This window comes from Phoenix dactylifera, chromosome 17, assembly GCF_009389715.1.
Source record: "Phoenix dactylifera cultivar Barhee BC4 chromosome 17, palm_55x_up_171113_PBpolish2nd_filt_p, whole genome shotgun sequence".
Lineage (NCBI taxonomy): Eukaryota > Viridiplantae > Streptophyta > Magnoliopsida > Arecales > Arecaceae > Phoenix > Phoenix dactylifera.
The window spans coordinates 5388327-5400778 of NC_052408.1; the positions used below are offsets into that span (position 1 = coordinate 5388327).

Sequence of the window (12452 nt, forward strand, 5' to 3'; positions counted from 1 at the left end):
TGAAAAATACTTCAATTTTAATTTCTTAGTCGTGCATAAATTAGTTAGAGATTGATATGTTTCTTGTGTTTAAAGCCAATGGCATTGGAAGAAGTACTATCAGATCAGGACGGTGAAGATGAAATGGATAATGACGTTGCTGATATTGAAGACAGAATGGTAAGATATGGTGATTACATAGTATTCCTCTTTCACTTTTCATATATTAGAAATTTATTACATACAAAATAGAAGAGATATATTATTCTGTTTTTCTGGAAATTTTTATCTGCTTGTTTTATTGCCTGAGTCATCATCTTTAGAGCCTTCTGTTTTGAGCTTGGTTTAAAACTCGTATTATCAAATTAAATCTGGTTTCATGTAACACTGGATCTTTGCGGTTATGAAATTTAGCAAGCTATTCTTTTAATATTTCTTACAACATCATATGAAAATGTTATATTTATCATGATGCCCACCATATTATGCAGATGTTTGATGAGTTTGTTAAGATGACAAAAGATGAGAAGCAAATTATGCACCTCTGGAATTCATTTGTGAGGAGACAAAGGTCGTGCTCTATCTGCTTCAAATTCCATTAATTTTCTTTTGCTGTTAATCCTGTTTTGGTAAATTAAGGGTATAAGGATTAATATGAAACCAAATTTCCTTTTCGTTAATTTTTTAATTTGCATTCTCTTGTTTGCTTAAAAGGTACCGCAAATTAATAAAAAAACTGCACTCCCTTTTGTTGTTGAACGGCCTAGCAAATTTTGAAGTATTGTCTAGGCCCAGTGAGATGTGAATATCGGCAGCAGATGTTATTTCAAATGCAAAAAGTCTGAATGGCATAAAGTTCAATTTTGGTTAATGTCATATATAAGTGAAGAACATTAAGTAATGTTAGCCTGTTTACAAGTAACTTGAAAGAAAATATCATATAGAGGAATTGCATTTTGTTTAGATATGCTCTCTCTCTCTCTCTCTGTATGTGTGTGTGTCTTATAATTTTGCTTCCTTTCGTTTCCCTTTTTTTTTGTGTGTGGGTTGGGGGTATACATGTTCAGCGTGATGAGGGTGATGTTCACCAACTTTAGTTCTAATGAGTACAATTGCTTCTTTGCAGGGTGGTAGCAGATGGTCACATTCCATGGGCATGTGAGGCATTCTCCCGGCTTCATGGGCAGGACCTTGTGCGAGATCCTGGTTTGCTATGGTAGGGTTCTATTCTGTGATGTTTTGCTTGCAATTATACATGCATATGCTTGCATATTGCTCCCTCATTCTTTTTTCACCTTTCCCTCTCCCCGTGCAAAGAGATTCTTTGCTTCTGGAAAACTTCTTTACATGTTGACATTCATAAGCATGCCTCCTCAGATGAATATTCTCATACTTTAAATTGTATTAACATCTCTTCTGCTGGTCTTCATCTGGATGGAATTTTTGGCCAAGTTGCATCTGTGCATTATAAATTGCAACATTGGACCAGCTATTTCATGAAGGTTCTATTAAAAGGACTGCTACTTCTTCTACTATATTTTAGTTATACTCTTTGTTCGCACAATAAATATTTCCACATAGCCTTTATCAACATGTAGTTATTCTCTCTTTTATTCCTAAGTAAACTGATTTATCAAATTGATACAATTTTAGCTAACAACCTATATTGGCAATCTTTTGTGGCATGAGCAGGTGTTGGAGGTTATTAATGATTAAACTTTGGAATCATGCTCTCTTGGATGCACAAACCATGAACAATTGCAATTTAATTCTTGAAGGATTTCAGAATAAGAACCCGGATCCTAAGCAAAGCTGAGGAACTGTATGATTTGCTGATTAGGGTGGTCATTTCTGCAACTGAAGCCACCTTATTTGCTATTTCCATGCCCCTTTCATTTCTTTGGAATATTGTCTTTTTACCAAATTATAAATGTAAGCTATTGGGTTCTCTCTTTTTTTTGGTACAATTAGAGGGGGAGAGACTCCAAAACTAAATTCTGAAAAGATACACCCTGCTTCTTCAGCAGACACCAGCCTATACAACTTCCAAAGAAGACATCCAGTCTCAAGAAACTCCATAGCCCGAGAAAAGGATGAGATGGAATTTTCTTTTGCATGGGATGTACTGCAATTTATCATGTCTTCTTACATGAATGTTGATGACTTTGGAAAACTAATTTTGAAGCAAGATAGTCATTCATTTTATATCAAGTGATTTAATTTCTCTGTCTACCTTTTTTTTCTAGTCTTATTTCTTCTATGTGAAAACCACCAGTCATGCTGCTGAGCCCAGGACTGCTTGTCCCCAGCCGGCTGGATTCCAAGTTAATCAAATGATTGCTAATTTGAGGGATTTCACCAAAAGACCTTGAGAACAAGATGGGGTTTGCCTGCTTCATCTGAGTGGATTGAGGATGACTATTTCCTAACCACTTATCGTCCTTTGCTAAACATTTTCAAAATTGCAGTCATAGCTACTTAATCCATCTAGCTTAAATTACATTTATTTTTCCATCTTTCCCACACTGCCAAATTTATAACGATATGGCAGAAAGGTTTGCAACATTATAATTTAATGTTGGGCAGAAAGTAGGTTAAAAGAATAGGTTCAGTATAACATAAATGAGTGTCCTGAGGTTGCAGAGAAGAACACGCAATAAATTAGAAAGCATTGAGTGAGATTTGAGTATATTAGCGCTGGAAGCACTAATAAAAGCGATGGTAGATGGTGTGAATCTATAACAAAAATTGAGGAAAATCAGTTAAAGAGAGGAACTCTATTATTTCTTGAAGGATTTAGCAAAAGGTTCTACTTCGGGATATCCAGGCAATGGTGAGGGGTGATGTTGAGTTTCAGGCTAGGCATGTTGACAGAGAAGCCAACGGGGCTGTGGACTAGATGACTTCGTATGTGGTTGATCATTTTGAGGTATCCTATAGGTCAGAGAAAAGGAGTTGTCTAGTGCACTCCGTGATGTGTTGTTTTTTGACTTCTTTGGATGTATCCACATTAGAGGTGGACGAGCCATTCGTTGTAGCAAAAAAAAAAAAGAAAAAGAATTTAGAGTAAGGAGAGCAAGATCTGATGAGGATAAAACTGCGAGAAAAATAAAATAGATAGAGAAAAGCTTGTACTGATAATAGAGGTGGTTGCAACCATGAACAATCAATTTATAAGAATTAATAAAGCATATAAAGAACAGTTGGGATAAGGTTTAAGGTTTGATCGTTACAGATATAGAACTTAGCTTCAAGATTTGTAGTAGATAAGTAGACAATCAATAGCAAGGGAAATGATTGGCTCTGAGATGATGAATCTAAAGCAATGCTATTGGCTTCCCTCATTCACACAAAAAGTTCATTTTGCTGATGTGGCATGACGTGATTGGTAAAATTTACTAGGAGCACATTTTCTACTCCGGTAGCGCCGGTTTAGTCTGTACTTGTTCTTCTTCTCAAGAGTGTAAAGCATATATTGGCATGGAGGCTCCCAATATTTCTTCTTAACAAAGCACACGGGCCAATCCAATTACCTCTCAGTTGGACAAAGTCTACCGTAAGAATGGCATGTTTCTCGGTGTAGATCAAATGCACCAGCTTGGGATCTAGAATAAACACCTATTAAATCAACCAACAATCGTGAATGAAAAAAAAAAAAGAGAAAAAATACATTTATTCAAAAAACATATAGACCGAAATAACGAATTTCACCCCTCTTGCAAAAACATCTCACGAGAAAGAAATTCTCCTAATCCTCAAATTACACTCCCCCTTGTAATACCAATATCACCATCTTCTACCAAAAGATGAAAACATCACTCTTATTAAAAAATAAACTCAGATTTAGAAGAAGACTTCTTGACAGTTATTAGATCGCTATCAAAACCATCTATCAATACTAGAATTTATCCCTTTATATAGGCTTACTGGTAAATGATGCATGCATTTCTCTTTATTAATGTGTTATATATTTAGAGAGGAGCTAATGATGCTACCGATTGGATAGCGACTTATATGGCCAATCATACTGGAACTACATTATTGGATTCTTCGACAAATCTTTCTGTTCAACTTTTGAATATTTTATTTTCTAATTTTTACAGATGTATCTACGTTCATATTATTTAATTTATCTAATTTACTTCAAAAAAAAAAAAAAAACTCAGGTATATTGAACCCAAGTCCCAATCTAACTAACATGGATCAACACTAAGAGACAAAAAAATTAAGTTATGGATGAGTTGAAGTTCGTGATAACTTCTAGAAATCACCACCACCCCAGGATCTAACGCGGATGAGGATCATAGAAGGGGTGGAGGGAATGCCGGAGTCGAATGGGGTGGCCCAAGTGAAGGAGCTCAAGCAAAAGGCAGCAAAGGATACCATATGCTAGATAGGTTCGGGTGATGATGTCTAGGAGTTTTTCTTATAAATATGAACTTTCTGGCATACAATCGCTTCAACGGTTTTTCTTATAAATATATATTATTTTAGTATCTTTACAACTGAGGACCTCACGTAAAAAGGCTAACAAGAAGGTATTATCTGAGTTACTTGATCTAATATAAGTACTCAATATCTATCCAACAAATAATAGATGTGGGACTAAACACACGCCCGCATGGATCATCACATACTTTCCCATCTAAGCTCTAGCGTTCTCGCCAGGCTAAAAGTCCAAATCTATTCAAATTTAATCACAAACACCACGATCAGCTTATGGTCAGCTCAAATATATTCATGCTGCAGTATACTATAATCCACATAGGCCATGGGCCGAGTTCGTTCTGATACAATTTATACTAAAAAGTATATGGTTGTATTACGTAGGCTGATCCGGATGTTACAGTATAAGAGAAGGACAATGCCTCAAAAGAAAGTTTATAAATATATCAAAACCGAATAGAGTCCATAGGTATATGCAGACACAAGGGAAGCCAACGGGGGCAGAATGCCAACGCCCCTCTCCATCCAGTCCTCTGTAAATATGTGTGACTTGAAACACCCCCAACGGCTCTTCCCATCTGCAAGAATCTAGAAGTAGAGGATCTGAGAAGTGTAAGGAAAAACTGTTTCGAATCCTAATAACTGTGGTGGAATCCTCTTCCAGCGACACTTGGAGACTTCAAATTTTAAAACCGCACAGCATAAACCCTCCCAAGTTGTAGTTAGTTCAGCAAAAAGGACACAGCATGAAGGCAGCTTCTTCCCCTCGGCATGGAGAGGAGATCCCCTTGGAAATCCCTCATAATGCAGCCAACTCCTGCTGATGGTCGTTTCACGGAGCCATCAAAATTAACCTTTAGCACACCAAGGGGAGGTGCCAACCAATTTACTAAGAATTTCGAATATCGTACTGCATCGGTTCGGTACCAGTATCTGATATGAATAGTATACCGAGTGTATCGGTACGCTAAAAAAATTTCGTACCGTATCGGTACTGTGCTAGTGTGGCACCAATATAAAGTCCGATATCGAGATGGCAAACTTTATAAAAGAGTCTGGCTCTTGTTCACGTCGGTGTTAGCTAACCACGATACTAACCACCTATCGTATCAAACTTTCTGGTGGGGTAACTATTCCACCAATCACCCTATAATTTTTGTTCATCCAAATGACATAGCCAGTATAGGCTGAGGTAGGCTTGTTTCTCCTCTCTACCTTGGTACGAGCAAAAAACCTTTACCATTTCTCATTAAATTCCTTCAATAAATAGTTTTGGATGAGAATTATGATCCTAAATACTTAGGATTTGTACTGCATGTAATTCCAAGTACTCTTTAGATGGACTTTCTTTTCTTTCAAAGAAAGAGAGAAAAAAATTAAAGAGGAAGATCCGTCCGTAATATAACTAAGCCTATATTTTAGGAACGTATCCTAAAACCTGAACTAAGAAATGCAACAAGCATATGATAGCTAATAATATACCTAATAATTATCACATACTCAAAACTTTGCTTTGATACATCTTTATCTTGATATATGTTTTCAGGTGTCGTTTAATGTTTTAAATTAAAAGTAACGTTACAGGGGTTGAATCTGGCGTTCTAAAAGCTGCGCCGTTTTTGAGACGGAATTGGTGCAAGTCACCATCTCAGTGACATAAGGAACCAATGATCCGCTGGCACGTGCCAACTTCTTTTTCTTGGTACCATTTTTTGTAACTGGAACATAATTTATTTTAACATATGTTTGCTTACGTGCTTGAGCGGAGCACCTCTCAAGCCATGTCCAATTTGGCAGCTTTTGAGAAGACGTCTGCGGCGGCATGGAACCCTAACCCAGCCCTAACCCAACCTTGTGGTATTCGCACGTGGTAAGGTTAGCCGCATCTTTATTTTTTTTATAGTAAATCAGATAATTTAAATTAAATGAGAAAAAGATGCGTTCACAAGGATCTGGAAATAAAATTTTATAAATTAAAAAAAAAAATCAGCCACAGACACCTATAGAATAGACCCCATATGATTGACTACATATATTGTCATCTAATCAGTAATGTTGTTCGATTCTCTATAAATATACAAAATTTTAAAAGATTATAATGATTGTAGTAGTTTACAGCAGACTGTAAAATAGGACGGCGTCTTCGCTCTAAATGAGTTAGATCAGAAAGTCATCTGATAACTATCATTAGCATATGAATCTGCCCTGATAACCATAAGTTTAGCCATCGGTTATCAAAAAATAATAATAATTGATAACCCATACGGCATCTTAATTTTTATTATTATTTTAGTTGATTTTATTTTGAGAGACTCACGAATCTCGTAATAATAACAATGCGTATAAGATCGGATTCACAACTCTCTCTTGTATTAAATTACTAACCGCTCTCTTATCCCCAACGACCTTCTTATTTTATCCAGTTAGGGTTTCTGAGCCCCAGGAAGAACTTGTCATGACCACATGCTTTTATTTTCTTAATCTTTTCCCCATAGAATCTACTGTTATTTAATACGGTTTAATATAAAAATTCGTTCCATTATGATGTTGTTACGACGGCTTTGTTAGCCTGCAACCACGTGATACAGAGGTAGAATGGACAAATAAATGAAGCTATCTATTGTTTTGGTAGCATCTCCACTTGCTATTTCCTCTGAACTTGGCGACATCATCGAAATGCTTAGAAAATAATAAGGATTTCATTTCAGTAAGAATAGGACATGATCTTTGTTTGCTTATGCACTTAATAGTATTTTTAAAGCATACCTTAGTGCGAATGAGGACTTTAATTTTTGTTTAATTTTGTATGGGCATGTGCAGAGTAGCTTAACATGAAAAAAGAAGAAAAATTATATACAAAGAAGACTTGTTGCCGTAGAATCTGGACCGAAATTGGAGTGCAGCTCGGATGACCTTGATGCTGGTCGGAGGCGAGCTGAATAGCTTGGTTGAGGCGTCAGGCGCTGGTCTTCTTTGAGACGGTCTCCAGGCAGTCCATTTGCTGGAGAGTTTTTGGCGGGGGACCTTCTAATGCCTAAGTCAGAATAAAGAGACAACAGTATAAAAGGAAGAGAATTTTAGCAGAGGTGGTTCAGGTCTTTCAGGCTGCCCTTTTATATGGAGAAACTTATTTTGTTATTATTTAGGCCGACGTGGCATGAATAGATGGCCAGATAACTATCAGTAGTACGGCAGCGGTGCGGAGTCAGCCCGTGTGGATGGCATGTTGAACATGCATATTGTTTTTTTTTTTTTTTTGTTCTTCTTTAAAAAGATTTATATATAACGTTAGAACGTACTAAGAAGCAAACTGTGTGGCAGATTGGGTCGTCTTTGATATCTCTGAGAGCATAATCCCTGGTGGCATTTACTTGAGGTCACTCTAGCTTATTGACCACTACCAATATGAAATTGTTGATGGAGTCCATCCCTTGATGTCTAACACGGGCGGATAAGAAAGTTAAATACTGATTAAAGATTGAAGAGCCTAGGCAAACAAGACAAAGTAGTAAAAGCGACAAGGGATCAAACTTTTGTTCTAGTTAATCATACTACGAAAAAACATTATAGAACGTATACCTAAGAAATACTATTAACATAGATATGAAAAAGAGTACAATTAGAGTAACATTAAGAAGAGATAAGATTTCCGCCCTGGCTTCCAAGAAGTAGCTAGCAGCCGCAATGGTCTTTGATTCAGTGGGACACAGATATGGCTACAAGATTAAAAAAACAAAAAAAGTGGTCTCCACTTGCACGCTCTTGATCTTATCCAGCCACCAACTTGTCTTGTAGCAGGATATGGCTTAGCTCGCCTCTTGATGCAACCATGGGGCGCAGGGCCACTGGATTCTGCTTCAGACCTCTGGGCCACACATTTACCCATGATCATATGATCATCACTTAATTGATAATTTAGTCCCTAACACAAACATGCAGGCGTCTCTTATCTTGAAGCCAGTCAGGGATCTAATACCGGTACAAATTTCTTATTACAGGTCATAGGAGCCCTCTTTACCATTCCAGACTACTCTATTTGTATAGATACGGCAAAAGAGTGCATCCAATTTTTTTTGTTTATTATTTTTGAGTTCTTCATCGTAGAGTAGAGTAGTTTGGTAGCTGGTAAAGCTCATAATTTTGAGGTTATAAGTTCAAATTCTATCTCCGCAATATTCTGAGCTAACTATGGCCTAAAGTCGTATTTTTTTAATTAATAAGATCCAAAAAATTTATCAATCCAGAGGATACAGGTTCATAATGGACATAACATGAAAACTTTAGTCTGAAAAGGTTATATTCATGCTCTCTATCGCTTATATGTGTGGATCTCTTGAGATTTGCCTATGTTTTCCATGATGTAATAAGGAACCGAGCGCGGGGGGGGGGGGGGGGGGGGGGGGGGGGAGTGGAGAAGAAGGATATAATGCAACAATTTAGCTGACATGGCAGAAAGATAGATTCGGTTCATGACTGACATCATCAACCCACGGGCATTCCCCTTCGAAATCCCAACCTCAAACGGATTTGAAGAAAAACAAAGGCAATTCTTTTATACACGTGCTCGACCCAAGGAAACTTCGGAGAACCACATTTCCCCTTCTGTCACCTTCCATTTCAACCTTCAAACTTGTTAACATGCATGAACCTTTCGCTCTATATAAATCCCCGTCGCACCCCATTCTTTCCATCAAACCAACAAGTTCAGAAACTCCAAATTTCTTGATTTCTCCTCTTCTCACCTACCCGCGACCGGAAAATGTATGCTCAGGGGCCAATCCCCGATGCCGCCGACGTCTCCCTCCTCGAATCCATCCGCCACCATTTGCTCGATGATTCGAACCCCTTCGACTTCCCCTCGAGCTTACCTCCTTCCACTGCCGGCGGCCTCCCATTCCGTCCCGACGACTCCGACGACATGCTCCTCTACGCCTTCGTCCAACACGCCTTCCGGCCTCCGGCGGTGGCCGTCAAGATAGAGCAGGCACCGCCTCCGCCGACGCCGGCGGAGTTGCTGGCAGCGCCGGCGAGGGGGCGGCACTACAGAGGAGTGCGGCGGCGGCCGTGGGGGAAGTTCGCGGCGGAGATCAGGGATCCGGCGAAGAATGGGGCGAGGGTCTGGCTGGGGACCTTCGAGACGGCGGAGGACGCGGCGCTCGCCTACGACCGCGCCGCCTTCCGGATGCGCGGTTCCCGCGCGCTCCTCAACTTCCCACTCTTGGTCGGGTCCCACGACGCCGCTCCGGCCCCGGCTAAGAGGGCCTCGTCGGATCTGCCGGGCACCCCCTCGTCGTCGCCCAAGAGAAGGAAGAGAGGGGCGGCCTCGGCCGGCCCGGTTTGTTCTCCGGCTCCGGCGCCGGTTCAAGTTTCCTCTCCGGCCCCGGCCGGCTTTGGGTCCGCGTTCTCCGGACCGGGCTCGCAGCAGACGAGCGTCAGCGTGGATAAGCTTTGGGTTAGCTATTAGTGGGAATGGGTGAGACAAGCCAATTAAGACCGTTTGCTTTTGTTTCTCAGTGTTGTTGTAGGATTTTCCTTTAGAGTGCAAAATAAAGCAGAGAGGTCAGAAGGATTTGTTCGATTTGTTTACATTTGTGAATAATATATGCACGCATTGTTCTTCATTCTTTACAAATGTGAAAGAAATAATTGAGAATTTAGATATAGCAGATAGAACTTTTTGAAGGATTTGAAACTTCTAGATTTAATAGAATAACATGCTTTCATCCTTCCATTCATATTCTACTCTCTGTTATAATTTTTTGGAACTCCAATACCCTTTTTTTTTTTTTGTGTGCGTACTTATCAAGCTTCATAGGCTTCTCCAATACTTGTAAGTTGTCGCCAAATCAAAAAAAAAAAAAAAATCCATTATCATCAATAAAAGTTTTAATAATAGGAGTTCAGCAGGACTCCATAACTCCTGCTTTTTTTGTTTCATGCCGAAGCCCTAGTTTACCACATGATGTGAACTAAAGTTCTACTCCACAATAAATTTCTAGCCCATTCCATTCTACTTGGTTATTCATCATCATTACCTCCATCTGATCATTTATCTAATGTTTTTCGCTTTTTTTCTCTCTCTTATTTATAAAAATGAGGAAAATAATACCGACCGATACAGGATCACGCTAACAAAGAAAAATAATATGCACTGGTATAAATTGTTATGCGATTCTTAAAATTATGCTAACATTCTCTCTTAAACTTAAGATGATACTATAAAGCTTCAATGAAATAGTAGCATCTTAGGCCGTGGGCGAAAAAGATGAGGAGAGAATTCTCCACCAGATAAAGAAGATCCTCCGAGAGAGGGCGGGTCGGGAGGGAGCTTTGAGATTCGGGTTTTGGGGGGAGATCATTGGGGAATTTCGTCGAACGGGTGCTGGCTGGGTGACATGGCCGAACCTAGAGCTAGGACGTCGACGTCGTCGGTGCAGGGGATGGCCGGAGTTCCGAGGAACGATGCCCCGAGGAGTCCGGTCAGGCCCCGGACGTGGGCGGAGGTGGCGAAAGGAGCCCCGAGGCAATTAGGGCTGTCAACGGGCCGAGCTGCTCGGGCTCGGCTCGGGCCCGGCTCGGTAAAAGCCCGGCTCGGGCTCGGCTCGTTAGTCAAACGAGCCCGAGCCCGAGCCCAAAATGAGGCCCGTTTAAATCCGAGCCTGAGCCCGAGCTCGAGCCCGAGCAGCTCACGAGCCCAAACGAGCCCGACCATTGGACCAATTCCCTCTCTCCACCGACCACCTCCTCTCTCTTTTTATTTTTTTTTCCTCTCTCCACCGACCAAACGAGCCCGAGTTCTGGGTTTTTCCAGAATCTTCCCGGCTCCCCGCTCCCGCACCCGGTGTCAGTGTCGCGGTGTCCCTCCCCTGAGTCCCCTCTCGCCTTCCTCCTCCGCCGACCGCCGCCGATGCCTCGCTGCCTCCTTCCGCCGCCTGGGAAAGAAGCACGCGAGGCGCCTCCCCCTCTTTCTTCTCCGTTTCTCCCCCTCCCTTTTCCTCTCTTTGCCGAATCAGGGAAGGAGAAGCCCTCCTCCACCGGCGAATCAGGGAAGGAGCCGAGGAGGGGATGAGAAGCCCTCCTCCACCGGCGAATCAGGGAAGGAGCCGAGGAGTCCCTCGCACGGGAGGGTCGGGCCACGGCCGGCGGCGCCCGCGGCCGAGCCCGCGGCTTCCTCGGCCGTGCCTGCGGCCGACGCCCGTGCCGGCGGTGCAGGTGCTCACGGCCGAAGCCGGCGGCCGCCGCACGCGATGAGGTGAGTCTATTCTCTCTTTTTTTTTTCTTTTTTTCTTTCCTTCTTTCTTCTCTTCTTCTTCTTCTTTTCTCTCCTTCGTTCTTCTCTCCGACGACGAACCGTCGGGACTCGGAACCGAGCTCGGCTGCTCGTTGTTCTCTCCGACGGGCGACGGAGATGGGGGCAGGGATGGGGATGGGGATGGGGATGGCCGGCTTCTGGGTTCTTCTCTCCGACAGGCGACGGAGATGGGGCGCCGGCCGCCGGGGCAGGCTCGGGCTCGGGCAAACGAGCCTCACGAGCTCGAGCCCGAGCCGGGGCTGTGCTAGGCGAGCCCGAGCCCGAGCCCAGTACAGGGCTCGGTACCGAGCCCGAGCCCGAGCCCAGTACAGGGCTCGGTACCGAGCCCGAGCCCGAGCCCGAGCCTAGATTTTTATGGAACGAGCCGAGCCGAGCCTGCTGTGGCTCGGGCTCGGTTCGGCTCGTTGACAGCCCTAGAGGCAATCGGCGTGGACCAATCATTGTATTTCTCCCCGGGAGTTGGAGGTGTTGTAGGAGAGGTTCTCGGAGGTGGTCGAGGTTCCGGAAGAGGAGCTGGAGGAGATGCGGTCGAAGTGGCGTAGTTCCACGGTTCTGGTGAGGAGCATGGGGAGGAATGTTCCGGCGGATTGGGTGCGAAGGAGGTTCGACGGGCTGGAAAGCTGGATCACGCTGGTGGATGGCGTCATTGCTATCAGATTCGCCAACGAATCCGACCGAGAGTCTGCAATGGCGAACGGCCCATGGATGGTGGCCG

The 12452-nt window shown here is 42.4% G+C and overlaps 2 protein-coding genes across 2 annotated transcripts in view; both read left to right on the forward strand.

Moving 5' to 3' along the window:
- LOC103721166 (polycomb group protein EMF2B-like) overlaps positions 1-2211 on the forward strand; it is a 41743-nt gene extending 39532 nt beyond the window's left edge. The window contains exons 17-20 of the mRNA XM_039114799.1: positions 76-159; positions 471-550; positions 1106-1195; positions 1672-2211. Of these exons, the coding sequence (XP_038970727.1) occupies positions 76-159; positions 471-550; positions 1106-1195; positions 1672-1795 (378 nt within the window). The 3' untranslated portion in view covers positions 1796-2211. The remainder of the gene's footprint in view (positions 1-75; positions 160-470; positions 551-1105; positions 1196-1671) is intronic.
- Positions 2212-9092: 6881 nt separating this feature from the next.
- LOC103721161 (ethylene-responsive transcription factor 2-like) lies at positions 9093-10080 on the forward strand. Its single transcript, XM_008811240.4, has one exon. The coding sequence runs from the start codon at positions 9185-9187 to the stop codon at positions 9887-9889; it is 705 nt and encodes a 234-aa protein (XP_008809462.2). The 5' UTR covers positions 9093-9184; the 3' UTR covers positions 9890-10080.
- The last annotated feature ends 2372 nt before the right edge of the window (positions 10081-12452 follow it).